At 39.5% G+C, this 26,274-nt stretch overlaps 17 protein-coding genes across 17 annotated transcripts; 8 read left to right on the top strand and 9 right to left on the bottom strand.

Annotated features, from left to right (window-relative positions):
• NEMIN01_2176 (uncharacterized protein) lies at positions 1 to 3,047 on the top strand (the record flags this gene model as incomplete). The annotated part of the gene is made up of 1 exon (XM_051478118.1): positions 1 to 3,047. A coding segment is annotated over one exon (3,047 nt), but the record flags the coding sequence as incomplete, so codon positions are not given.
• Positions 3,048 to 3,624: 577 nt separating this feature from the next.
• Positions 3,625 to 6,513, top strand: NEMIN01_2175 (uncharacterized protein; the record flags this gene model as incomplete). The annotated part of the gene is made up of 1 exon (XM_051478117.1): positions 3,625 to 6,513. One exon carries the CDS (start codon positions 3,625 to 3,627, stop codon positions 6,511 to 6,513), a length of 2,889 nt encoding a protein of 962 aa, XP_051334077.1.
• Positions 6,514 to 7,434: 921 nt separating this feature from the next.
• On the bottom strand, positions 7,435 to 8,646 carry NEMIN01_2174 (DNA polymerase alpha subunit B; the record flags this gene model as incomplete). Its single annotated transcript, XM_051478116.1, has 1 exon — positions 7,435 to 8,646. One exon carries the CDS (start codon positions 8,644 to 8,646, stop codon positions 7,435 to 7,437), a length of 1,212 nt encoding a protein of 403 aa, XP_051334076.1.
• Positions 8,647 to 8,849: 203 nt separating this feature from the next.
• On the top strand, positions 8,850 to 9,872 carry NEMIN01_2173 (methionyl aminopeptidase; the record flags this gene model as incomplete). Its single annotated transcript, XM_051478115.1, has 1 exon — positions 8,850 to 9,872. One exon carries the CDS (start codon positions 8,850 to 8,852, stop codon positions 9,870 to 9,872), a length of 1,023 nt encoding a protein of 340 aa, XP_051334075.1.
• Positions 9,873 to 10,044: 172 nt separating this feature from the next.
• Positions 10,045 to 11,403, bottom strand: NEMIN01_2172 (kinesin family member C2/C3; the record flags this gene model as incomplete). The annotated part of the gene is made up of 1 exon (XM_051478114.1): positions 10,045 to 11,403. The coding sequence occupies one exon, from the start codon at positions 11,401 to 11,403 to the stop codon at positions 10,045 to 10,047; it is 1,359 nt and encodes a 452-aa protein (XP_051334074.1).
• A 293-nt stretch (positions 11,404 to 11,696) lies between these two features.
• NEMIN01_2171 (uncharacterized protein) lies at positions 11,697 to 14,447 on the bottom strand (the record flags this gene model as incomplete). The annotated part of the gene is made up of 1 exon (XM_051478113.1): positions 11,697 to 14,447. One exon carries the CDS (start codon positions 14,445 to 14,447, stop codon positions 11,697 to 11,699), a length of 2,751 nt encoding a protein of 916 aa, XP_051334073.1.
• Positions 14,448 to 15,194: 747 nt separating this feature from the next.
• On the top strand, positions 15,195 to 16,970 carry NEMIN01_2170 (uncharacterized protein; the record flags this gene model as incomplete). Its single annotated transcript, XM_051478112.1, has 1 exon — positions 15,195 to 16,970. One exon carries the CDS (start codon positions 15,195 to 15,197, stop codon positions 16,968 to 16,970), a length of 1,776 nt encoding a protein of 591 aa, XP_051334072.1.
• Positions 16,971 to 17,421: 451 nt separating this feature from the next.
• Positions 17,422 to 18,273, bottom strand: NEMIN01_2169 (nucleosome-remodeling factor 38 kDa subunit; the record flags this gene model as incomplete). Its single annotated transcript, XM_051478111.1, has 1 exon — positions 17,422 to 18,273. One exon carries the CDS (start codon positions 18,271 to 18,273, stop codon positions 17,422 to 17,424), a length of 852 nt encoding a protein of 283 aa, XP_051334071.1.
• Positions 18,274 to 18,305: 32 nt separating this feature from the next.
• On the bottom strand, positions 18,306 to 18,896 carry NEMIN01_2168 (Ras-like protein gene family, member A; the record flags this gene model as incomplete). Its single annotated transcript, XM_051478110.1, has 1 exon — positions 18,306 to 18,896. One exon carries the CDS (start codon positions 18,894 to 18,896, stop codon positions 18,306 to 18,308), a length of 591 nt encoding a protein of 196 aa, XP_051334070.1.
• A 622-nt stretch (positions 18,897 to 19,518) lies between these two features.
• Positions 19,519 to 19,989, bottom strand: NEMIN01_2167 (cofilin; the record flags this gene model as incomplete). The annotated part of the gene is made up of 1 exon (XM_051478109.1): positions 19,519 to 19,989. The coding sequence occupies one exon, from the start codon at positions 19,987 to 19,989 to the stop codon at positions 19,519 to 19,521; it is 471 nt and encodes a 156-aa protein (XP_051334069.1).
• A 548-nt stretch (positions 19,990 to 20,537) lies between these two features.
• On the bottom strand, positions 20,538 to 20,849 carry NEMIN01_2166 (uncharacterized protein; the record flags this gene model as incomplete). The annotated part of the gene is made up of 1 exon (XM_051478108.1): positions 20,538 to 20,849. The coding sequence occupies one exon, from the start codon at positions 20,847 to 20,849 to the stop codon at positions 20,538 to 20,540; it is 312 nt and encodes a 103-aa protein (XP_051334068.1).
• Positions 20,850 to 20,863: 14 nt separating this feature from the next.
• On the top strand, positions 20,864 to 21,703 carry NEMIN01_2165 (mRNA (guanine-N7-)-methyltransferase; the record flags this gene model as incomplete). The annotated part of the gene is made up of 1 exon (XM_051478107.1): positions 20,864 to 21,703. One exon carries the CDS (start codon positions 20,864 to 20,866, stop codon positions 21,701 to 21,703), a length of 840 nt encoding a protein of 279 aa, XP_051334067.1.
• A 230-nt stretch (positions 21,704 to 21,933) lies between these two features.
• NEMIN01_2164 (small subunit ribosomal protein S23e) lies at positions 21,934 to 22,356 on the top strand (the record flags this gene model as incomplete). Its single annotated transcript, XM_051478106.1, has 1 exon — positions 21,934 to 22,356. The coding sequence occupies one exon, from the start codon at positions 21,934 to 21,936 to the stop codon at positions 22,354 to 22,356; it is 423 nt and encodes a 140-aa protein (XP_051334066.1).
• A 113-nt stretch (positions 22,357 to 22,469) lies between these two features.
• Positions 22,470 to 23,105, bottom strand: NEMIN01_2163 (26S proteasome regulatory subunit N10; the record flags this gene model as incomplete). The annotated part of the gene is made up of 1 exon (XM_051478105.1): positions 22,470 to 23,105. The coding sequence occupies one exon, from the start codon at positions 23,103 to 23,105 to the stop codon at positions 22,470 to 22,472; it is 636 nt and encodes a 211-aa protein (XP_051334065.1).
• Positions 23,106 to 23,160: 55 nt separating this feature from the next.
• On the top strand, positions 23,161 to 23,547 carry NEMIN01_2162 (uncharacterized protein; the record flags this gene model as incomplete). Its single annotated transcript, XM_051478104.1, has 1 exon — positions 23,161 to 23,547. The coding sequence occupies one exon, from the start codon at positions 23,161 to 23,163 to the stop codon at positions 23,545 to 23,547; it is 387 nt and encodes a 128-aa protein (XP_051334064.1).
• Positions 23,548 to 23,914: 367 nt separating this feature from the next.
• On the top strand, positions 23,915 to 25,474 carry NEMIN01_2161 (T-complex protein 1 subunit eta; the record flags this gene model as incomplete). The annotated part of the gene is made up of 1 exon (XM_051478103.1): positions 23,915 to 25,474. One exon carries the CDS (start codon positions 23,915 to 23,917, stop codon positions 25,472 to 25,474), a length of 1,560 nt encoding a protein of 519 aa, XP_051334063.1.
• Positions 25,475 to 25,878: 404 nt separating this feature from the next.
• On the bottom strand, positions 25,879 to 26,274 carry NEMIN01_2160 (uncharacterized protein; the record flags this gene model as incomplete). The annotated part of the gene is made up of 1 exon (XM_051478102.1): positions 25,879 to 26,274. A coding segment is annotated over one exon (396 nt), but the record flags the coding sequence as incomplete, so codon positions are not given.

The following is a 26,274-nucleotide window of genomic DNA, read 5'->3' as shown; positions in this document are numbered from 1 at the left end:
CTAACTATTTGAACAATGGACTGAATAACATGATAGGCCAGTACAATCATACTGGGCAGTATTTAGAAGGACCTGAAATCTATAAAAGTGCTTTTAAGCCAGTACATAGCATTCCTAGTATGGCAATAGATCAAAATATGCTGCTGAATAACATAAATGGCTTAGACCTTTCTTCTGCCATTCGAGCCTCTATCGATGGCAGCTTGGATAGCTTAGCGTATGGTGCATACAGTGGACAAGGTTTTAACCCAATTAGCACAATAGGAAGCCAGAGTGTCCAGTTTAATCCACTTATACCAGGGCCTAGTCTGCTTGGGTATCCCTTTAATCCGATGTACAGTATGCCTAGCACATCAAGAGAAACAGATCGAATAGATGATGAAGTTGCCATCAATTCACACGCACACAATCCAAAAGAGAATGAATATGAACCCTTAGTAGAGCAGCCTAATACAGAAGAAGCATCTGAACAACAAGCTATTGTAGAGTCTAATTCTGATGAAAATGCTTCTAACAAAAAAAGAAAAAGTGTTATACAGACCATCGGACAAAAAAGAAAAGCTAGGGAAATAGAAATAGAGTCAGACAGCTCCATAGATGTACTTGAACTTCCGCCTACGCTCGAGAATAAGAGAGAAAGAAGAGAAGAAGATGCATCAAAAGAAATGGCAGATATTATATGTTTGGCAGAAGAGGCTGAGGACATAGAAAAAAATAACGAAGAGTTGGTGCATACGAACAAACCGCAGTTGTCTATAGGCGCTGAAAAAAAAGAAAAAAAATTAAACCATTACAACATTCTATTGTGGAATAACAAAAGACTTGACAATAAAAGAAGAACGAGCTACAAAGGACACCACATAACGGTATACAAACATCACTGTGCAGGTTTTATTTCCAATGCACCACAAGAAATAATAGCAAACTTCTACCAGGAAAAGATTAAGAAAGAAATAGAAAAATTTTCCAGTCAGATTGCTTCATTAATAGAACAGAATCCATTTTGGTACTTCGTTGCAAGTAGAACTAAAAATATAAACATAAGATACAAAGATCTTTTCGGACTAAAACACTTGCTTAGTAGCAAGGATAGCCCGAGACACAAGGAAATGCTAATGAATCTCGAAGGATACTATCCAGGAGTGGTTGACGATATGATTGAATACACAAGAAAACACAGACCGCTGAGAGCCAGCCAAGAGTCTCCTTCAAGTAAGTGGAGGGAAACCTTGGGGGATATCTATGTTCGAAAAAGCCTAGATCTAAACTACAAGATGGTACAGGGCCAGGACAAGAACAGCCAGGTGGAAGAAAAATATTCTTTGCTGGCCGAGGCTCTGCGCATGATTCAGGTGCTGCCTGAAGTGTATCAGGACTTTTCTACCATCGATAAAATTTTCATAAAAGGCACAGAGATCTCTGAAAACCCAAATATAAACAAAAAAAACCACCAAGTTCTACTATCCCTACGTAAGTTAGTAAGAAAAACAGCAGAAGACAACAAAATAATAGAAGATGAGTATGAGAACATCCATAGCGCTCTTGAGAGCATATACGAGAAAGACCCACAAAAAGAGCCAACAGTCGCTGAGCTCTATAAGAAGCTGTACATGATTCTTGCAGATTTCTATAAAAAAGCGCTAGTTTTCGAAAGCGCTAACTATGTCTTAGCAGGGAAGTGTGTTATAAAGCATCAACGGTATATTGCATGCAAGGCGTCTTTGGGCCTAGTCTCAGAGAACAGCAAGAACTTTGTGCGGGCATATGACCATTTTTACTCATTTAATATGAACAAATGGGATGTGTCAGTTGACGTAAAGCCACACTATCATATTTACTATGTGGACAACACAACACACCAGCTCAGAATGCTGTGCATGCCCAAATACAAAGAAGAAGGCAGTGGTGAAGAGCACTATCTGCATACAATTAACAGCATAGTAAATCACATAAAAATGATATACGGGATAAGAATAAAAACAGATGTCATACACCCGTTTAAGGTAAAAAAAGGAACCAGAAAGTGGACATACATCGAGAAAAAAGACAGAAACAAAACCGTAAAAGACTTGGAAGAGTACAAGGTAGTGTTCTACCACATCGTGGAGAACCTAGAAACAACGAAATTTGCGTTTGCAGAGTTCTGGTCTTTAAACTCTCTGAAAAAAGACACCATTTGCATACCGCTGTTCCTTACTCCTCTGATGCAGTCTGCAGTGGAGCTGGGCCCCTTTAAAAAGAAAAAAGGGTATGCAGAGATAAATCCAGTAGAGTTTAAAGATAGAGTGGCTGATGTGTACAAGTTCAACAGTGTGTACAAACATCCAAAGTATTCAGACGTGCACAGATACTACAGCAATCTGTACATACTGCCAGATGAAGAGAAGAAGGGAAGCCCAGAATGCTATGTTATGGACTACCAGACACATAGACAGCCAGACAATTCCATTAAAGTTACATGGAATGTGAGAATGCCAAGAAGCGTGAATGAGTACACACACTACATGCCCGAGAAAAGCTCCAGAGAAAAGGAAAGCAAAAAAAAGTTCAATAATTTTATTAGCGTACTGGAGTCAAGAGAATACAACAAAGACAGCGAATTAGAAGGTGTTTGGCTGAGAAATGGCAGCATCGAAGACAAAGAGCTGGAAAATCAGGCAAAAACCCTGCACACATGGCATGCAAGCATTGAAGAGGTGAAATATGAAACTAGACTGAAGAATCTGGAGATAATCAAGAAAAAGATAAAGAAAGCGGAAGAAGAGTTTGCAATTGCAGAAGAGAAACAAGCGAATCTGATTGCACTGAGCAAAAGAAGTGATGCAATGAAGGCGGAAAATGAAAAAAAGATAGCCAACATTACAAGCACAAAAAGTAAGGCAAAAGTAAAACTGGAAGTCCTGCAAAAAGAGCTCTACAAAGCAATGTCCGAGAAGCCAGATGACGAAGCAGAGTTCATAATTTTCCGCAATATGAACAAGAGTAAGTCCAATCTAGGAGCACACAATGAGATTCTTGATGCTTTAATCTCGTCCTACAACCATTAAAGGAAGTCTATAGAAAATAAACAGAACTTATTTGACTTGCATTATTACTCTGCTGAAATAATATTTAGAAAGAAAATAAAACTTAAGTGTATACGAATAGACAGAATTTTATTTTTACTTTTTATTTGTCTAATGATTAACTCTTCTGCTATTGGTGCCTTTACTGCCGCATTTTATTGGCAAAACTCTATAAAAGTATCCAATTGGCTTATTGAGAAAAGGTGGCTCTTTTTGTACAAAATGCAAGAGAAAGTGTGATGGCTTATTGAACTGCTGACTATTTGTTTAGTAAAATGCTTTAATTATCTTGTGCTTGTTTACAGAGCAGAAACTTAACTAGTTAAATAGCAATGAATTTTAAACAGAAAATGAGTTTACTAGGCTATAAAACCAGCACTAGTCAGGAAGAAAAGATAGCACACAGACAAAGTAGGTAAGAAAGCAGTGATAAATGTAAGTTTGTAGAATGTTTGAATATTATCAAGAGATTATGCAGCGAAGTACGAAAATGCAGGGGTAAGGAGTACGGGGGTCGTTCCAACTGAAAAGTACAAATAGAAAAAAATGATATTTTCTTATGAAAAATCATAAAACGAAGAAAATACTAAATATATTTGTGATGCTTCTTTCTCTTTATATTAGAAAGTGCAGAGGAGGAAGCAATTTTTCTAGTGAAGAAACAACTGATGATTCAATGCAAGGAGGAGGTAATGTTTCTGGTGAAGAAACAACTGATGATTCAATGCAAGGAGGAAATAGTGTTTCTAGTGAAGAAACAACTGATGATTCAATGCAAGGAGAAAGTAGATTAGGTTATTCTTTTGCTAATCAAGGTAGGAATAATTCTAATTCGCAGCAGAGCACGCTGCCCTTAGACCCAGTAGAAAGTATATTTGATAAGAGCAAACGTACAAACCAGGTGTCTGTTCTAGAGCATATTATAGATCCTAGAATTGATCATATTAAAGTAAAAGAATCATGGGATAAATTACCACCAGAAATAGAAGACATGACAAAACAGTATTTATTACCCCAAGAAGACGAAGAAATAAATAAACCAAGTGAAAATACTGGTGACAGAATAGACAGCGCTAGCAGCCCACAGAGAGCAGAAAAAAGAAAAGCTGATAAAATGAGCAACTCGAATGATGAATTAGATCTAGATGTATTAAAAAAGACAAAAAAAGAATCTGTAGAAAAAATAATGAAACAATATGGTATTATTCGATGGAACGAGAAAAGATTCAAAAATATAACCCGAGATAAATATAGAATGAGCTATACAATACTAACTGAAACCACATATCGAAAAAACCTTCTAATTAATGCAGTAAAAAGTAAGACATATCAAACAAATCTTAAAAGAGAAATTCTGGACTTTGCAAAAAATATTTCTCCATTGGCAAAGCATGATAGGCTGTACCACTTTATTGCAAGCAGAACTACAAACTTATATATGAAGTATAAAGATCTTCTAGGATTGGAGGAGTTGTTTAAACATAAAGAAAACAAAAAGTATATAGATATAGTAAAAAATTTTAGTGGATACTATCCTAAAGTATTCGAAGATCTAATATCTTACATAGAAAAGCATATGCCACTGCGAATTAATAAAGACAGGCCTCCAACTGAATGGAAGAGAAGTTTTGGTGATATTTACATGAGCGAATATCTTGAAATGAACTACAGTATAGTTGTTAAACAGAAAGTAATTTCTCAAATAGACAAGGAGTATCATGCACTGGTACATGCTATGCACATGATTATAATGCTGCCTGAAGTGTACAAAGACTTTTCCAAAATTGATGAAAAGTTTATAGAAGATACACCTGTTTCAATGAAAATGGCTGAAAATAAAAAAAGTCGTGATATTTTACTGATAATAAAGAAAGTAGTGCAAATGTACAAAAAAGAAAAAATAGACAATAATGTATACAAAGACCTATACACTGCTCTCAAAGACGTGCAAAGAAAAAAAGAGCTGGAAAAAACAACAGCTGTTGAACTATATAAAGAAATATACACTCTTCTTGGTAAGTTCTACGAAAAAGCAAAAGTAGCTGACGTAAAAAATAAATATATTCTAGCAGGCAAGTGCATAATAAGAAATCAGAAGTACATGAAAGGAGAGATAAAGATAGATATGAAACAAACAGATGCGAGTAAGAGAATATCAATCCAAGATTATTCATTTGAGGAGGAGAACAGATGGAATGTTTCGCCAATTGTGCATACACACTACCATGTGTACTATATAGACAATCTATTGGGCCAGCCAAGAAAGCTCTGCATGCCAATATTTAAGGGAAAAAAAGATAAAAAAGAACATTATTTACATACAATTAGCGACATAGTAAAGTATATAAAGAAGCTATATGGAATAGAAGAGAGTTTAAATGCTATACATCCTTTTAAGGTAAATAAGAAAGATAGAAAATGGTCGCGCATTGAAGGAAAGGAAAAAGATAAAACAGTGAAATACTTTGTAAGATGTGAAATAGTATTCTACTACAGCGAAGAAGACTTAAGCACAATAGAATTTACATTTGCTCAGTTCTTGCCAGGAAAACCTTATGGTAAAGGTAAAAAAATCATTTCCATTCCACTCTTCCTCAGTCCTCTAATGCAGCATGCTATGGATTTAGGGCCTTTTAACGAGAAAGAAGGAAAAGAGCACAAAAAGCTAAAATTTATGAATTTTGAAGCTGTAAGTCCTGATGTATACGAGTTTAATAAGAAGTATAAAAAAAATATCTATTCAGATATAGCTAGTTACTATAGAAATCTATGCATACTTCCTGATAAAATAAGTACAGAGTGCTATATTATGGACTGCCAATTTATTGATCAAAATGATGGCACTACTAAAGTAGAGTGGTATGTGAGAGTGCCAGGAGACATAGACGAGTATATGCATTGTGTGCCAAATGAAGAATTCAAGGAAAAAAATGCATCAAAAGAGTTTAATGCCTTTATTGCAGCAATAGAGTCAAGAAATTACAACAAGGGTAGTATTATGCAGGGTTTTTGGCTGAGTAACAATTGCACAGAATCTAATAAGTCAAATATGCAGTCTTTTTCAATAAATAGCTTTCTAACAAGTAGGAGAGCTGAATATAGAAAAAATAGAAGTATAGAAGATATTGATTTAGAGATCATTAGAAAAGAAAATGAGAAAAATAAGATAGAAATAGAAGAGAATAACTTAAAACTGTCTAATACAAATAGTGATAAAGAGAACAAGAAGAGAAGTAGATTATCATCCCAAAAAAGTAAGATAAAAGAGAGCTTAAAATATTTATATGAAGAGAAACGTATAAAGATGTCTAAAAGCCCAAACAACTTAGAAACCGAGATCGTAGTTTTTCGAAATTTGAACTTAAGCAAATCCAACTTAGGAGCACACAATGAGATCCTTGATGTTTTCATTACATTATATAGACACAAGCGTGGTAAAAATCAATAAATAGGATCCATTATCAAGTATGATATTTCTGCCAACTTCACTGTACAGCTGTATTTCTAATATTCCTGCATAGCTACGCTTAGGAAAAACTAAGTTAAGAACTATCTCCTATTAGAAAAATTGTCTAACAGAATAACCCCTGTTCTAGGCTCTACTATGTAGAGTATTGTCTAGTTGAGTCAATTTAGTGCTTTTTTAGTCTATTCATGGCAAGAGATCATTAACCATTCTTTTTTTGCTCTAAGAAAACAGCTTTCATCATCTAAACATTGCAGTAAGCTCTCTACACCTCTTTTCTCCAATAACTTAAGAAGAATGTTCGTAATAACATCATCAGTCTTCTGAAATGTTTTCACTCCTAGCTGAGAGTAAATACTTACAAAAATAAAAGTAAATGCTAAAAGTGTACAGAAACAAATTTGAAAATAAAAATGTGCATTCTATTTTATTTTTTTGAATAGCTTCAGAGCATTCAAGAATGAAGTAGAAAAACTCTTCAATAAAGCTGGCAGATAAAAGGAATCTTTTAAACAGTATAAAGGATCACTAGGATGCAAAATAGAGCAGATAGGATATCTGAGAAGTAGTTCTATTTATCGAATAAGAAGCTATAATTGTGACACCGTCTGTGTCTGCATACTATAGACTCGTATAGCTTAAATTTCCTAGAGAAATGTCCAATATTTCTTTTCTCTTACTGCATTGAGTATTATCAAGTAAATGTGCAATCAAAATCATAAACACAAGAGTTATCAAATTTATTTTATACCATTACAACAATCCGCCTTCATGATAAGAGAAACAAGCAATAAAAATGAGAATTAATACCCATCTACACATATAAATATAAGAAACAGATTCGATTATAGTAGAGAATAAGTAGAAAAGAATAAAAGGGCATGAAATGAAAATGGTCTACATCTATTTACTGCGCACCGTTTCAACAGAAACTGTGCCATCCACTGTACAGTGCACAGATAGCTCTATTTCTGTTCTGTTCAGAGGCACTGCATACGTTCCACACACTTCCTCCATGTTCGCAGAGAGAAGAGTGGGGAATATGTAGAGATCTGGGGAGTATGGCCATATAAATGCGCTGGACACAGAATAGTCCACAGGAACATCGCTTGGAACGAAGGGAAGAAATGTGCTCTGATAGACGGAGTGGGTGATTATGTCCAGCATTCTTGTTTTTCTGTTTCGGCTGATCTCTTTGCGCGATATCCCCAAGAGCACATCAATGCTGGAAAGAGCAATTAAAACACCGTTCATGCTTATCATGCTCGGATTCTGCACTTCCACAAATAAACTGCCAGATATCTCGTATATCTCTCGAACAGCCTGAGCATCCGTGACAGAAGGCACAGCAGTATGTGATGCTCTATTGAGGTACTCTGTTGGATATGCCATAGTAGACTCAATTCCATCGTGAGCTGGCACACAGACTATTCTTATTTTTTTAGTAGAACACATTTCCTTGTACATCTCTCTTTCTTCTACAGGAATGTCTCCAAAGACTATCACCACATCAGAAGTGCTCTTTCTAACTAGCTCCAGGACAGCTTCAGAGTCTAGCTGTTTTTTACCACTGTCTAATGCATTTTCCTTATGAACTTTTATTCCGCTGTTCTGGAGTATTTCTTCATTCATCGCTTTTTTCGCATTAATAACGGCTACCGTAAACTGTGTCTCTTTCTCAGGCTTCATCACGAGATCTAGCACTTTATCATACACCACTGAGTCTACAACCACTTCTTCTCCTATTGGATTCACTCCCAGTATTTTTATTATTTGCCCAGAGTACACTGTGTAGTCAGCCAGCTCAGAAAAGTCCAGCTTTACAACCTCAGCTGTGCAATCAGGCTGCACACACAGCAGAAAGTATCCATTGCTGGCATACATCACCATTCCACAGTACATCTGCATTTGCACAGTCTGCCCTGTGACCACAGCATACCCCGGGCTATCTGCAAATATTTCCACTCGTTTTCGAATGTATGCGTAGAAGGAAAGGCTGAAATTGGGAAGAAATCTGTGCACACTCTTCACCGCACCCAGCACGCCCGCCTGATCTACCCTTCCCTCGCGTCTGTTCCTAACCAGCCATCTGCTTATTTCCTCGGCTCTGTCCATAAAATTAAATTGTCCGCAGAATAAAAGAACAGGCAGCAATGTGTTGTGTAGTCCACCTTTTCCTAATTTGTGGCTCCTGATAGCTCAGTGGTAGAGCATGCGACTGTAGAAATGGTTTCCCATTGGGGTTATCGCGAGGTCGGTGGTTCGACTCCATCTCAGGAGATTTTTTGCATTTCTACTTTTATTTTTTTATTCTCCACATGTTTCCAGAAGTGCTGAACAAAGTCGATCCCCCAAAGATGGAGAACATTCTGGTGGACAGAGAAACAGCAAATCTCTCCCCCCTGGAGTCAGCAAGAATTGCAGCAGCAGCGCACAAGACAATACGGCAGAATCTGCAGGCCGTGATACAGCCCGGAATGACGCTTCTTGAAATCGCAGAGTTCGTTGAAAACGGGACAAGAACAGTTCTGGGGCAGGGATACAACAAGGGCATAGGATTTCCCACGGGTCTTTCTCTGAACAGCTGCGCAGCGCACGACAGCCCAAACCCAAAGTCAAAACCCGTCGTACTGAAAGAAAATGATGTCCTGAAGGTAGATTTTGGCACACACATAAACGGATACATAATAGATTCAGCATTTACTGTCTGTTTTAACCCTGAGTACAACGACTTGCTGCTAGCGGCTAGAGAGTCAGTCTACGAGTGCTTAAAGATCGCAGGGCCTGATGCTCTGCTGAAAGACATAGGAGAAAAAGCAGAAGAGGTAATACGCAGCTACGAGCTGTGCATAGATGGGCGCCCTGTTCCCATACGCCCCGTCAGCAACCTCAACGGGCACTCGATAGATCGGTACAAGATACACGGCGGTAAATACGTTCCGATCATAAAAAACTCAGGAAACAAATCGAGAATGGAAACAGGAGAGTTTTTTGCGATAGAAACATTTGCTACAACAGGCTCGGGGTATGTGAATGAGAAAGGCGACTGCTCGCACTACATGATAAGCAACCCAAATGCGCCTTCAAAACTTGAGGGAGGAAAGTCTCTGATGAAATACATCCAGGACAAATTTAGCACTCTTCCGTTCTGCAAGAGATACATTGACCCGGTGGCAAACAAGTCTGCAGATGCGTACATCTCCTACCTCACGAAGATTGGCGCAATAGAGGACTATCCTCCGCTTTACGACGTGGCAGGCTCGCTAGTGGCGCAGTTTGAGCACACTCTCTACGTGACAGAGTCAGGGATAGAAGTGCTGTCCAAGGGAGATGATTACTAAATAAAGAAATCACTATAAAATTATTTGTTCAATATTTTTCAAAATGAAAATACTCAATCCCAAGGAGCAAACACAAAAATTCTCTTTATCCGCATCGTCGCACGATATTCCCAGACATTCTTATCCTTCAGAGTAAAATTTTTATCTTGTATTTATTTGATTTCGTGGTTATCTACTTCAGTACTTCGAGCGAGACTGTTTTGGAGCGGCCTAATTTACACTCTTGCAGCCTGTTTGAGAATCGCAGGGCTGTCACTGTCTCTTCAATCGATGCGCCCGGGTCTACGTTGATGATGAAGGCTGTCTTTGCCCCAGGCCCAAGCGTATTTTTCAGTATGCTCGTTAGCTTTGAGTTTCTGTAGGGAATGTGCGCTGTGTTGTTGGCTATGGCGTATACGACATCTCCCAGTGCAGTAAGACTTCTATTTATCTCAACGGCTTCTTTCATTCTCTCTCCCTCTGCCTTGGAGTGGTTCAGCCTCTCAGAGCCAGCGAGATCAGCAATGCACAGGCTTCCCTCGATGTACTCCATTGACCCAGTATCAGTGCTTCTCTGAATCACCAAGTGTATTGTGAATATCAGATGGCTTCTGCTGCTCCGCAGATTGCACTCTGTGCTTCCTATTTTTCTGTTTCTAGAGACCATTTTGAAAATGTCCGTTATTTTTTCAAGTGAAGGAGCATCTTCAATTGAGTTGATTATTTTGTCATTGTATATCTCCACGGCTGATATCCTCACTGCGTGCGTGTACCCCAGCACTTCCATTCTCCGCAGCTCAGACTTAAGCAGCTGTGCGCTCCTATACACAACGCCTTCTTCAGCACATGCAGCACATTGGCACGCACTTCCTATCTCGTGGACACAGCTTGCATCATTTTTCTTGTGGATGTGCGATGGCCCCTCCATGGAGTAGGTCTTTCCACTGCCTGTGGGCCCGTATGCCAGTATGCTTACATTGTATCCCTTGGTAACGGCATAGACGAGATCTTCTATTTCACTGAAGAGATCTTGCTGCGTGGTCTTAGGAGAGAGGACTTTGCTGCATCTGCTTACAAAGGACTTAGACGGTATTTCTATCGTGTCGTCAGTCAGTAGCACTTTTTCATTCGATACAAACGGCTTTATTCTCGTTACCACGCGTATAGCTCCTTTCAGCTGCAGTATCTCGCACAGCTGTGCCTTTATCTTACTCTCTGTCTGCTCTTTGAAGCGGATAAATGTCTGGTTTTGTGTTTCCATCTGCTCGCTCATTTTTTCAATCTGCAGAGTCAGCATGGCGATGGTTTTTGCGCTTTCAGCTTCATTTTCGTTTTCCTCTGTTTTTATTTTTGCTTCTCTGTTCTCCTCTGTCTCCCTGCTCTCTTTGAGCCTTCTTACTTCCTCTCTGAGCAGCTTTATCTCCATGTCCTGGCTGCTCGTGTCTTTCTTCAGGATTTCCGAGATGTTGTTCTTCATCGCGTATTTGAGGTTGGAGGTGTTCATCTCCATGTTTGTCAGAATGTTTGAGAGCCTGTCGGTGTTGAAAGACATGCAGCTTAAAAAAACAAAATAATAAAAGCACAGGCGACGGGACTCGAACCCGCAATCTTCTGATCCGAAGTCAGACGCGTTACCATTACGCCACGCCTGTTATCTTCTAAAGACACGGGAGGAGGGAACGTTCTTAAGTAAAAGAAGGAAAAAAGAGGAAAGGCTTGCATAGAACGAATGATTTATTGGTGCTGGTTTTTATATTTTACAACAAATGTTCTTACTATATGCTCTACCACAGCTGAGCAAAGAAGGGATATTTAGCTCTTAGTGGCAGTGCAATAGCTTACACACTAGTAGTAGTTAATCTCTGCTCCATCGCTGCTTGTGATCCGGTTTATCCTTTTCGAGGTTTCTTCTACCACTGCGTTGAAAGCTGTCACTAGAGAAGACTGCGAGTATGCCTGCACATCTGCTATATGGTAGAAGGGCAGCTTGTTCTCACTGAACATCGATACATACACTCTTTTGCCGCCCAAAACCACAGGAATGTTCTCCAGCAGATCGTACTTAATACAGATGCCTAGCGTACTCAGGAGAGCTATTCCCGTGGTGGAGTATGCCAGACACATAACCCACCAGTCAAGCTTTTTCCACTGATCAGTCTCTATTTTCACCTGCATTTTCTCGTACGAGCACCCGACATACAAAAATATTCCAGAAAACATTCCCACGTTGCAGGCCATCAGCACAGAGAGAATCTCGTCTCTATTTTCCCCAAAACTTGCGTATATCGCGGGAATAGATAGGGCACAGAGGATGGCCATGGCGTAGTAGGCGTATTTGAAGATGTTGCTTATCCAATACTTCTTTCCATACACATATCTTCTTCCTTTTTTGCTGTAGGTGCTCAGTAGGCCAACGATACCCACTGCGCTGCACACAAAGTACATCCATTTTATGCACGACAGATTTTCTGTGAGCTCGCTTGCTCTGAAGAATATGTCGCATCCGTATGCACATACAAGGAATAAAAAGCCTGCTGAGAGAATGTTGAATGCCATGTTAACGTAGTGCACTTCCATTTTCAAAGAAACAACGAAAGCGCGGAGCACTCCCGATGAGTATATCAAGATGGGAATGACTGTGAAAAATACGCACGCATCACCAAGCAGAAGGTTCAGAATAATTCCGGCAATTGTTGTGATTGCAAAAAGAGGCCAAAAAAGCCATCTATTTTCCAGAATCTTATCCAAAACCAGATTGTACACTTCCTGCTTGTTTTCGCTTGTTGGCGTGTGGTCCAGCATGTGGATGCTTTCTTTGTCTGTAAAGAGGTCGTTTGCATTGAGGTTCAGCCTGATAAAAGACACACGTGCCTTGGGATTTGTGTGCTTTGCAATGGCATACGCTATCTCGTCTGGCAAGTCAGTGTCTATCACCAGCTCCACGGTAGTGGCCATTGCGAACAGACAGGCATCTGCGTATGTCAAAAGGTCTGTGGAGTACACACACTCTTCAAGAGAGGTGTAGCCAAACTCGGCTGTGCACTCGTCTGGGTTTCTTTCGTTTTTATTGATGATCCACATCGGAATTATTTTTTCTTTTGCTGCTGCAATCAAAGGATGGAGGTGCACAAGCCGAATGCTTAGGAACCCAAAGTGCTCGGGGTCGTGCGCGCTCATGCAGTGGTGTATCCTGCTGTATTTGTCGCACTTGGAGTATTTCCAAGGCTTTTTTTTGTTTTGTGTGTCGTACTCTTTTTCTGTTTCGATCACTGGGTGGTAGTTGTACTCCAAAAATGAACTGTCGAGTTTTTTTAGCGTTCGGGATATAGCATGTATGCCTTCCTGCGATGGGAATGTATTTATAAATTTTCTCAAATTGGAGAATAGCATATCCGAGATCTCTTCTGTTTCAAGGGTGTCTCCTCCTTCTGTGAGCAAAAGATGAACATCCAGCAGATCGTAGAAGTACTCCTGGAAGTCCTGGAGTGTTTTGAAGCTGGGTGAGTTTGCAGCCGAATAGTTTTTATCGTACAGTTCATACAAAATATCCAGCACCTGCACCAGTCTTTTTTCATCTCTTGTTTCGTCAAAAAGAAGAAGAGAGAGAAAGTGTGCATCCAGAGCGTCAGCTAAGTCCCTATCTCTTTTTTTATCTCCGTGATAGTCCTTTACAGAATCAATGAACTTATCAATTTTTGATAGATAGTCAATGTGTGTGCTGTCGTAGTTGTAGATTAAAAGACGCTGGATTTTCTCAGAAATACTCTTGTGGTTTTCTTCTATGCTCTTTCTATTCATGGCATAGAACATACAGACGATCTTATTGAGCAAAAAATAGTTTCTGTTCTGAAGCTTCGTAAGAGTGATGTTCTTGTACGAGACAGCGTACCTCGGGGATGCCTCAAATGCAACTTCTTCTCTTTTGACTGTTATCTCTTTATGGTGCTCGAATGACTGGCTTTCTCTTATTTTTTGCAGTTTTTCGATGTGTTCTGTGCTGTTTACGAGAAGTTTTTCTGCTTTTTCAATCAGCAGGTTTCTCTCTTTTTTCACAATCTCTCTGTTTTCCAGCTCGCGGTCGTGCTTGCTTCTGTAGAACTCCATTTTCTCGAAAAGATCAGAGGTTTCCTTGGCGCGCGAGATCTTCTGCAGAACAGAGGAGTGCTGGCTATACATCTCAGACTCTTTCTGACAAAGGTAGTCTAGTGCGCCTGCCTTACCGCTTTGTTCTTCTTGGCACTCTTCTGCTTTTGCTTCATCGTCTATTTTCATTGCTATACTTTTTATTGTGCCAAAGGTCTCTTCTATTGAAATTTCGTTATTTTCTATTCTTTCTTCCATTTTTTTTATTTCGCTTGAAGTGTCTAGTAGGATCTCTAGCAGCCTGTCTGTCTGTTTTTTATCATACGAGGAGACTTCTATTCGTCTCTGCAGGACCAATATTCTTTCTCTTGTTTTTCCCAGTTTAGTGCAGAGCTCTGCTAAGTTGTCGGTGTCTCTGTTGATGTTTAAACACTCTTCCGTCTCTTGCTCATCGAACGCGTGCACTCTGTACAGAAGTAGAGCGCTTAATAACACTACTTTGATCAGATTCATTTGGATGTGAAATAAAAATTTACACTTTTATGTTCTGGAGGCTACTAAAATTGATTTATTCATTTTCCTTAACTATTTATTTGGTATTTAATTAGTCCGAGGGCCAGCAGAGGCAGAATAATTATTTATTTTCTGGCTAAATTTTAAAATATTCTCTTTCTCTAGGAGAGCCATACTGCCAGACTTTCTATGGATGATTTTTCTGTTTTTTATTTTAGGCCTAATAAGCTCTACGTGTGGTAAATAAGCGTATACTTATCCTGTTGGGTGTAAAAGCGCACTAACTATGAGAGTAGAGATATGCCCATATAGGAAAAAGAGAAGAGTCTAGAAAGAAGAAATTGCTTAAAAACATGCAGAATAAGTAGAAGGGTTTCCATGAATAAGCTTCAACTTTAGAAATGAAATTAATTTATGTTAGAATATTTATTTTATTTTCTGATTAGTGTAAAGTATGTCTAATATTTAAGCATAGAGTAGTCTTGGGCTGTTCTTAGAGTGTCTAAGAAGCAATGCTCAACTCCACCGCTAAAACACTCTTTTCCTAAGATTCTACCTTTCATTTGCTTCATGCTACCGGTCTCTTTCCTCCTAGACCAATAAGCTCGGGCTCTGTCTCTATTGGTGGTGTGTGCAGAATAGCTTCTGTTTAAATCAAATTGATTGGAGAACTATACAATAAAATTTTTTGGTTTTTTCACAAATAAAATACAACTTTACTATAAATTACAGAATTTTTTATTTTGCATGAACAGAATAATAAGCTTTATTGTAGGAGCAGTGGTGGTACTGCTGGGTTTAATAGCAGTAGTGCTGAGAATGACTCAAAAAGAGCCAGAACTCAGGGAAAACTTCACAGATGTTATAGAAGAATTTGTCAAGAACGATGGCTTTATTTTACATGAGGACGTAGACACGGATAGATGCAGCCTCACAGAAGAGGAAAGACATTTGATCTATTCAATATACAGTCTTAATCAAATTAACCATCTTAAGTTAAACATAAACAGCACTGTAGAGGCTGGAAATGAAACACTGAATCCAACGCCAGAACAGGTCATGAGTGCTCTAAAAGATAAAAGCAAAAAGGCAACTTTTGTTTTTACAACAGGTGCATTAGATGCTCGTTCCGGAGTGAATAAAGCATTTTCAAGAATTACAAAAGAGAAAACGTCATATGCCGACTCCATTCTAATGACTAAGTCAGTAGAAGACTGGAAGCGCGCGCTTGAAACTTACGATGCAGATGAAGAAGAGTTAGCGGCTGAATTGGAGAAAAACAATAAAAAAGATGATGATGAAAGTGCGTACGCTGTTCTAGAACATTATTTGCAAAAGCCGTTCGAAGACTTCATAAAGGCCTTCAAGCTCATGTGCAGATCTGACATCTACAAAGATAAAATACTGGTAAAAGAGTTCACTACTGAAGCAGATGTGAAGAACTTCTTCCTCGTGAATTATAAAAACAATCTAGACGAGGAGGAATTTGCAGCTGTAGTAGACAAATGGAAAAAAGAAAAAGAATTTGAAGAAACAAATAAATGCAAAGAATGGGGCTGGACAAATGCAATTACTATAACCAACAATTCAGACCCTGATGATTCAGAAACTGTGCTAGTTGCCTGCGAATTAGGCGGGGCCTTAGGGTGCACCATGAGCAGGCCTCTGGAATTCAAGCTAGACAACAGGTATGTTACAATGCTAGTGCACTTGATGTGTGGAAAGACATTCCCCACCTCAGGAACAAAATACGAGCATTTTGCACTGCTAACGAACAACTATGAAAAAGTTAATAACGAAAAGTACGCAGCTGAAGTGTTCAAGCTAGCCATAAACAGAGACAGAGCTCCTGTTATAAAAGGGTACAATGTGAATGAAAGCAAGAATGGCAAAGCAAACTTAAAAGCTGCTCATGAAGCAGTAGTAACTTCAAACAAACTTAATGAAGTTCTGGATAGATTATTCGTTAAGAGAGATCGGTTGGATATTCTTTACATAAAGTTTTATGAAAATTCACTGGGCATTCTAGGATACATTCTTAAAGAAAGCGAATACGTGGAGCAAGACCATGTGAAGGACGTAGAACACATGCCTGTTTTCCTGCCATTAAATCTGACGCCTAAGCGTTTTACGACACCAGGCGGAGTCTATCCTTTGTATCTGACTGTCAATGAAAACGAAAAAGATGGCACAGTGCCTAAGAATCAAAAAGCACTGGAAAGTCTTTCAAAAATCAATGAGGCTCCCATAGTGATGTGGAAGAACATAATTGAAAGTACTGATTTAATGGGAGATAGTTACGAGCAACGGGTGTTTTACATTCGAATTATTAAGTCGCTATTGCCAAAGAAGCTATTAAACAAGCTGAACAAAATCGAAGAAATCAAGAAAATGCCTGCGGGAGACGACACTATCATTCTTACATACAGTATAAGAATGCCTTCAACTGAGAGCTACCAAAAAAGCACTGATTTGTTCGAGGGCTATGATTTGCTTAACCTGCTAGCAAACTTTTCTGCGTAATTATCTGCCAGCCAAGGGCTATATTTATCCTGCAGAAAAGCATCTGTATGCTGTAGCAAAGATCATTAGTTCTGATACATCAGAATAAAATAAATGAATCTTTCTCAACTCTATCTATTTCATTATTGTATTATCATCTTTCCATCTTATCCAAGTCCTATTTACGCGTTCGGCATAAAAATGCCTTCTTTTTGCCGCTGAATGCCTCTTATTTTCTCTTTTAGCTCTAGAACTGTGAATAAAGGAAACAATTTTACTAATAAAAATGCTCTGTAATCTAATCAAAGCAATACTAACCAATCTAGCGCTTGCACCACCAACTCTCTACCAATTACCTGCTATCAATTATCAATGAGATTTAACATGCATTGTAGAAATAATCTGTTTTCGCATAAATAGAAATAAAAGTAGAAAAAATAAAATGAGTATTGTAATTTTACTTTATTCCAGACTAGTTTATAAAGTAGAATTTTCCTGTGCTTGATGGCTCTTGGCCTTCTGCGTGCTCAGATCCACTTGGCGTAAAAACCTCTGTAGAATACCCAGGCGTGTCTGTCTGTGTTGCATTAACCAGAGATATTCCCGTGTGCTTTTCTTTCTTGATCAGGCCTTTCCAGTGCTCGTTCGTTTCCTTAATGATCTCAATGGCTTCTTCGGCTGTGAAGTACTGCTCTTCATTCGCAAACTCGTTTTTACTTCCCGAGTTTCCCTCTTTATCCGCAACTTTGTAGTTTCTGAACCACTCTCTGGTCACTGACAGCAGCCCAGGCTTGTACTTTTCCACATCCTCCAGCGAGTTCATCTTTCCAAAGAGCTCATCTTCTGTGTTTATCACCAGCACCTTCCAGTCGCACTCTCCTCCATCTATCATGGCGATAGCACCGAGCACTTTGGCCTTGTATACCTCGCCTGATCCAATGATCCTGTCTCCTATCTCTATTGCATCAATGGGGTCGTTGTCTCCCTTGATTTTTGTCCTTGTGTCCTGCACTTCTGTGCTCTCCCATGTCTGCGGAATGGCTCCGTAGTTCCAGATGTATCCTTTCATTGGGTACATGTTCTTGACAAATCGCACGCTTCCATTTTTTACATCCTGCTTGATTGGGTTGTACTCAAGCTCTTTATTGATTTCCTTCTTTGCGTTGCTGAATCTAGGGATTTCGTTCACTACATTCACCAGCTTGAAATCGTCGCACGAGGCAGGAATGTCGTGGAAGGGAGAAATAACCTTGTCGTCCAGTGTTATGTACGCCGCGTAATCTGCTGTGTATTCTGTTCCAAACTCTTTTACTTTGTATGCCATGCGGTTTCCTTGAATTGTAAAAATTTGCAAAACTAGCAACAATAGAAGAATTTAAGCCTTTTCCCAGACATTGTTTCTTCTTTGTGTTTTACAATGTAATTTGCTATTTCCTTAAACGTCTCTTTAACGTTCATTCGCGTGAGCGCCGAGCACTCGGAAAAATACTTTGCGCCTATTTTCTGCGCCAAGTCCTCTCCTTCCTTTGTGCTTACGAATTTATCCAACTCAGACGGCGGCGCGTTGTTCCGCACGTCTGCCTTCAGCCCCATCAGGAAGTACGGGACGTTTTTGCACAGATTCTGGATCTCTGTCAGCCACTTTTCCTCGATGTTTCCCAGCCTGTCTTTTTTCTCGATTGAGTAGCAAATAACGATCAGATTGGCGTTGCTGTAGGAGAGGGGACGCAGAGCGTCGTATTCGTCCTGTCCAGATGTATCCCACAGAGTTAAGACCACCTCGCCGGCCTCCACTTCTTCCTTCATTACGAAGTTGTCCACAATTGTGGGGACATAATCCTCTGGGAATATTCCAGACTTGTACACCTCTAATAAACATGTTTTGCCGCACGCACCATCGCCGATCACTACTATCTTTGCTCTGTGTGTTTCTTTCTTCTTTGCCATTGATATAAGCCAACTCCTGTCTCCGAATATAGAAGAGAAAACAGAGTAACCAATCAAAAAAAAATCACATAAAATCGCGTAACCAATCATTGCGCAGATTAATGCGCAGATGAGTCTGCAATAAAGAAGGCCTCTGGTGTGTATATTGTTTTCTAGCTGTCGGCGAATGAAAAACACCTCTGCAGAAGAGAGCCCCAAGTGGAGAAAGAAAAATTGCACCAAGAAATAACTAAAATAACAGCACAGAGAACGGTCTAGTGGAAGAGCTGAGTGTGCATAAGAATATTCATTATTTGTAAGCACTTGTATAGATAGCAGTGATAGTGCCATCTTATACTAGCACATGTCACATTGATTATCAGCTCTATCCTAGTCCACCATCTCAATACCAATGACTAACTCAGCGCCAAATGCACACTGCTACACTGTTGTAGTACAGTTGCAATGCTAATTCAGCACTGATGAGCCATATTATTCTCAGGCTGTACAAACACTGCTAAGTCAAGGATCAGCTACAGTTTATCTGCAATTTCATTGCAATTCTGCTGTGCACGTTCATCTGAGGCTGCTGTATTGGAGTGGTACAAGAATATTAAAGTAGAGTAGTGCCAAATTCTTTTTATTATCCTTTTTTCAGGGCCAGGCATATTTTCTTCATGGTTTCATAATTTAGATCTTCATACTGATTAATTTGTACAAGCTTTACTGCTGTCTTGAGGCTGCCTATAAACTGCTGAAGATGGAACGAGTATAAAAACTTCTCTTTTACGGTGAATCCATCGGGAATTAGCGTGAATAGGAACAGCGCAGAGCGCGGCGTGCCGTCGCTGTGGTTGGCCTCAAAGTCAAAGAGAGCGTAGCAGCAGCCGTACTCCTTCACCTGCTTCTTGAACTGCTCAAACTGCCCCTCCAGCTCGCTTTCCTGCTTTACTATGAACTTATCTAAGGCGCTTGGGTTATCTTTTAATTCTTTTATTTCATATTGCGTGGTGTTTGTTCCCTGGAAGCTGAATACCATGTACAGCAGCTCTTTTCTTCTTACTTTTTCGATGTGCTCTAGGACTGTGTTAAAATTCTCTCCAAGCTCTGCCATTTTGTTTTGTTGTAAAAGAAAAAAAGAGTGCTCCTAAATAGGAGACATAATTGGCCCACACTTTTTAAATTTATTTTGTTTCATGTTCGGCTGATGGGTAGACAAACAAATAAATCATAAAAGACAAACAGAGCAGAATCCAGCAGAAGGAGCTGAGACTCAGATGACTGCTTGAATTTGCGTGGTGTAATTGATGAGATCTTTTCTTTGTCTTTTTGGCTCTTCAGCAGATCATTGAATGTCTTTTCACACCTTATTTGTAATGGTTCTATCTTCATATACTCACTCATCATTGACTGATCATCTGCGAGTGATCTTTATCGTTCTTTTTATCGACGAAAAGCATTCAATAAACTGTCTTTCTCTACTGGATGGTATATGCATATCTAAACTTAACTCAACTGATGCAAACTGGCAAAGAGAATGCCCATAGTTCTATGTGTATATCTTTTATTGTAGTATATCTTTATTTATGTGTGCTCTACGTCTATTTATTGGCACACTTCGCGTATTTTACTGTTTATTCTCTATTTCATGCCTGCATTGCCCTAGTATTTTCTTTTTTTCATTATTTTTTCTTTTCTGTTTTCTTTCTTTTTTATTATTATTCCCTGCTCCCTCAGACTTTCTCTTGTCTCTATCTCTTCCTTCTTTTCTCTGCTTCTGAGGACCTTCTGGTGTCTGTACGGAGTCTTCGTTTTCTTCCACTTCAGCCCCACGTCTTTCAGCGTATCTCTTAGACACCTGATTGTCTCGCTCCCTCCTATTCTCTGTGCTGTATACTTTCTCAGCTGCGGTATTATATCTTTGATTCTCTCGTTTGGCTCTCTTCTGTTTTTTGTTCCATTTATTTGCGCCATGAAAATATTTGCAAATGCCAGAAGTTAACCGTGTAGCAGAGCACTACAACAACATAAAAAGTCTGGGAATTGAAGGACGAAAAGTCTCTGAAATCATTGCGGTCCGCGAGGTAAACAACTTTATAAAGCTGAAACTGATCGAGAAATACATCCAGAAAAACCACACGGTGTTCGACATGGGATGCGGAAAGGGGGGAGATCTCTCAAAGCTGAAGTACGCGAACATCAAAAAGTACTACGGATGCGACATAGCAGAAGACTCCCTGAAGGAGGCCTTGGAAAGATCGCTCTCCCACAGATTCAAGATAAATCTCATGAACGCTGATTTTACAAAAGATAAAATAGTTTTGGAAGATAAGGTAGATCTCGCGATGTCCCAGTTCAGCTTCCACTACTCTTTTGTAGATGAGGTGTCTGTGAGAAAAGCAGTGATGAACGTGTGCAATAACCTGAAAAAAGGAGGAGTGTTCATCATGACAGTTCCTGATAAGAATGTAATAATAAGAAGATCAGACAGAAACACAGTGGACGGGTCATTTGGCAATAAATACCACAAGATCACCATCAACAGCTCGTTTAAAACAAACAAGCTCTTTGGCAGGGGGTACAACTTCTTCCTGCACGAGGCAGTGACGGGATGTGAAGAGTATCTAACCGACATAGAATACTTAACAGATCTTTTCAGAGAAAAAGGGCTGGTAAAAATCCTGGACACAGACTTTCTGTCGTTTTTGAACAGCGAGATGAACAACGATCCAGCAACCTACAAGAGAATGGTAAAGAATACGCTATCAAAGGAAGAAGTGCCAATAATAGAACTGTACAGAGCTGTGGCATTCAGAAAAGAAGCATGAATAAACCGTACTGGTGAAAAATAAAAGAGCAAAAAGTAGAGGAGAATGGGATAGAGATAAGATAAAATATCTCTGCAGCTGTCTGTGTGCTAGCCAGACAAATAATAAATAGTATGCGGTGTTCTTTCTGGTGCCATCATTTGCAGCATTTTATTTCTTCTTTTGGGCAGAGAATATAGCTCGATTTTTCATTTTTCTTTCATTTTTTATTTTTTATTTTTTGCTCTCCCATGCTAGGATTATACTGCGGTGGACTGCTCAAAAGAAAAAACCACATCAAGAGAAAGGCAAGCAAGAAGTACAAGGCAAGACTATTGGGAACAAACATTCTGAATGACCCAATCGTGGGAGCACCCCAGGCAAAGGGCATTGTGTTGGAGAAAATTGGTCTGGGAGCAAAACAGCCTAACTCTGCCGTAAGAAAGGCCGTTAGAATCCAACTCATTAAAAACGGAAAGAAGATCACAGCCTACGTGCCAAAGGACGGTATGCTGAACAGCATAGAAATCAACGACACCGTAACAGTCGAAGGATTCGGTAACAAAGGAAGATCAAAGGGAGATATTCCCGGAATCTCTTTCAAAGTCAGCAAGATAGGTGATGTATCTCTTATGGCCATCTACTTGGGAAAGAAGGAGAAGTCTTCAAGATAATTAATAAAGATTAATAAAGTATCATTTAATTCAACATATCCTCCAAAAGATTTGCAAACTACCGTGAAAAGATGAAGAACTGGCATCTGGTAAGATACAATACATTACTCTCTTTATTCATTCGATGCATTCTGTGCATTGGACTCTTCGAGAGACCTTCTAATGGCTAGCTCCAGGTCAGGATCAGTTTCCTCTATGCTTTCTCTAAGCCCAGCCGACACTCCCTCCATAAACGAGTCGTTTTTCTCTATGGGAATGCACACAAAGTCCGATGACTCTTCTATGGAGTTTTTAAAGGTGCTGTAGTACTCCAGGGCTTCGCCAAACAGTATCAGGCCAACAAAGATTCCGTTGTTCAGAGTTTCTTCAACTGAATCAATCGTAAGCATGAGATTTTCATCGTCCAGCGGGCTTCCCAAAAAAAGAAGAACACTTTGCATGGGGCTTGTCCTGTATTTCAGGGCCATTCGGGAGATGAGCATAGCATTTCCCCCGTGAATGTTTTCGTCTCTTTCTATCGAGTGGAGGTAGGAGTATATCGTATTCTTGTTCGAGGTTGGTGAAACTATTTTTATTGTTGCGCTTCTGCCAAGTGTCATTACGCCTATCGTTGACTCTGTCGCTTCGTTCAGTCTTTTTTCTGTTATGCTCTTTATTGCATCCAGCTGGCACTGCAGTCTTTCTTTCGAGTAGTCTTTGTTTATGCTGTACATTGAGTTGTCCACTATAACCATCAAGTCACTCTTCATTCCCGGAATAAAAACAAAGAATAAAAATATAAATTTAATAGTAGCAGCAACAAGAATGAAAAAGAGTATAGAAATGCTGCTGGAGACGTACAAGAGCCTCGGAATATACAAAGAACAGAAGGGCAGAGTGGCAAGGTACTCTGACAAGTACAGAAAAGACAAAGACGGAACTGTTAACATCATAGCAGCGATCCACAACAGATCAGAAGAGTATCCGAACGAGCTGGTAGAGGCAGGCTTTGGGCACGGGTCAAAATACAAAACAAAAGGAGCAGCAGAAGAGCTGATATTCACAACAAAGATAGACAGCGAGGTGGAAGAGTCAGAAGAGAGCGAGAACAAAGAGCCCTCAGAGAACGAAGACATGGAGAATGACTACATGGAGAACTACTACGACAACGACGAAAGAGAAACAGAAGAGGAGGAGGAAGATGTAATGTAATAAAATATTCAGTAGCTTTTAGACAGTAGATAGTAGATGAATAATAATAATAGAATAATAGTAGAGATAGTAAAGATGATGGAATATTGATAGAGATAGTAAAGATAAAAACAGCACTAATGATGATAGTGATAAAGACAGTGATAAAAGGTGAAAGTATGAGTGATAAAAGATAGAAATCTGAAATGTTCTTAATGGCAAAGACTATTTACATGGCAGTTGAATAATTCGCAACTAGAGACCTTTACTAGCCAGTAGAAACTGAGATAGATTGGTGACGGTTGCTACTAATAACATTTACATTCTTACACTCTCATGCTTTTTAACCTGCTTCTTATTATTAGCACACTTTTTTTATTTTATTTTTATGACGTACTCTCAGAATACTCCCGTGCTCATTCTCAGAGAAGAAACGGACACTCGGTTTGGCAAAAATCAGATTGTGAGAAACATTGAAATGTGCGAGAAGATCTCTGATATTCTCAAGACCACGCTGGGCCCAAATGGCCTTGACAAAATGTTCTTCAATGGAAACGACATGCTTATTACGAATGATGGCGCTACAATAATGAAGAGTCTTGAAATAGTTGACCCTGCAGCACAGGTCCTGCTGAATATCTCAGAGGCACAGGACAGAGATATAGGCGATGGGACTACGAGCGTGGTGATACTCTCTTCTGCGATCCTGAGAAAGCTAAAGCCCCTTGTAAAAGAAAACACTCCTATCTCTCTGATAACAAAAGAGCTCAGCAGACTCGTGAAAGTCATCACAAATATTTCAAAAGAAAGACTGATTGCCTTTGACAACGAGTCTCTGCAGATTCTTGCAGAAACAAGCCTGAACTCAAAGATACTGAGCAACCACAAGAAACATTTTAGCAGTCTTGTGATTAAAACACTAAAGGCAAAAGACAAAGACATTTCCATAAAGAAGGTAAGCGGAGGGTCTATAGAAAGCAGTTTCATAGTAAATGGAGTGGCTTTTGAGAAGTGCTTCACATACGCAGGATATGAGCAGCAGCCCAAGAGAATTCTCAATCCAAAAATAGCAGTGATGAAAGTGGAGCTTGAGTGGAAAAGTGAAATTGAAAACAGTGAAATGAGAATCTCCGGGGCCTCAGAGTATTCAAAGGTTGTCTCAACAGAATGGAAGCTGATCACAGACAGACTGGACAGAATCATCCAGTCAGGCGCTAACATTGTGCTTAGCACTCTTTCCATAGGAGACTACGCCACACAATACTTTGCCAAATACGGCGTATTCTCTGCAGGAAGAGTTCCAGAGCAGGAGATAAATAGAATTACCACGGCCTTTGGAGGGAGAGTGATCAGCACTGTCTCTTTGATCAGCGATGCATCGCTGAGTAAATGCGCGCTTTTTGAAGAAAAAGAGATAGGAAGAGTCAGGTACAACCTATTCTACAATTCACAAGACAAGTCAGATACGTCATCAGTGGCAACAATAATCCTCAGGGGGCCAGGGGCTGAAATACTTGCGGAAGTAGAGAGAAGTCTGCACGATTCCATGGCTGTAACAAGAAGAACAGTTGCTAGTAAGGAGATTGTTGTGGGCGCAGGAGCGTATGAAATGGAAATAAGCAGAGAGCTGCGCAAACTATCCGGTAAATGCAGCACAACTGAAAGATTTGTTATTAAAGCTGTTTCTGAGGCCTTTGAAGCGATTCCCTTCCAGCTGGCCAAGAATTTTGGACATGATGCCATAAATACAGTCCAGATGCTCAGAAAAGCGCATGGAGAAGGGCTGGTGCACTACGGAGTGTCAGAGGAAGGAGTTGAAGACTCGTTGAGTGCGTACGTTATTGAACCGCTGCAGGTCAAGACACACATGGCAAAAGCAGCGATTGGGGCAGCCATTGCCATCCTTTCCATTGACTCAACCATCGTAGCAGGAAGTAAACAGCAATAAATTATTATTATACTCAATATTGTATTTTCTATCGGTTATTTTTCTGCTAGCTGGATGTTCAGCTAGTTGCAGAGAATTAAAGTTTTGCTAAATTCAGCGCTTATTTTTTTGTTTTTGCTACTTGAGAATAAAAGAAAATAAAAGCTAAGTGTATGCTATTGGTAGAATTTTGCTTTTCTTTTTTATTTCCAATAAGTAGACTACTCAAAAAATTATACACTTAAATGTGCAGTGTAGAGGTAGAGATCAAATGATCCTAAAAGATAGTTTAATTGAGGTATAACTTAAAACAACCAAAGAAACCAATGTCTAGAAGCAATGTCTACTTTCTAGTTGTAGTAAAGCAGTATAAAATTATAGATTAGTTTAGCACTTATATTTCTGAATCCACTTTAGTTTTATTTTTATTTTTTCACCACTCTTTGAAGGTTGTACCGCGAGATCAAAACATCAAGAATCTCGTTGTGCGCTCCTAGAATGGACTTACTCTCATTCACTTTCCGGAAGACCACAAACTCAGCCTGGCAGTCTAGCTCTTTGGATACGTTTTTGTATAGAAGCTCCTTGTACAGAGCCTCTAGTTTAATCTTTTCTTTGCTTTTTGCCGCATTTGCTGCTTTCTTTTGGTTTCTTACTTTCGCTGTGTCTTTTTGTTTATTCAATTTACCTAGCTTTCTCCACTTCTCTCCGGCCTTTCTAAACTTTTCCTCTATCTTACTTATCTCCCATCTGAGATACTCTATGCACTTTCTATTCGGATCGTTCTTATTTTGTCTGGTTGGATGCAGATTGTATATAGT

Source organism: Nematocida minor (assembly GCF_024244105.1).
Source record: "Nematocida minor strain JUm1510 chromosome Unknown 7737, whole genome shotgun sequence".
NCBI lineage: Eukaryota > Fungi > Microsporidia > Nematocida > Nematocida minor.
This window is presented reverse-complemented; position numbering and strand designations above follow the sequence as displayed.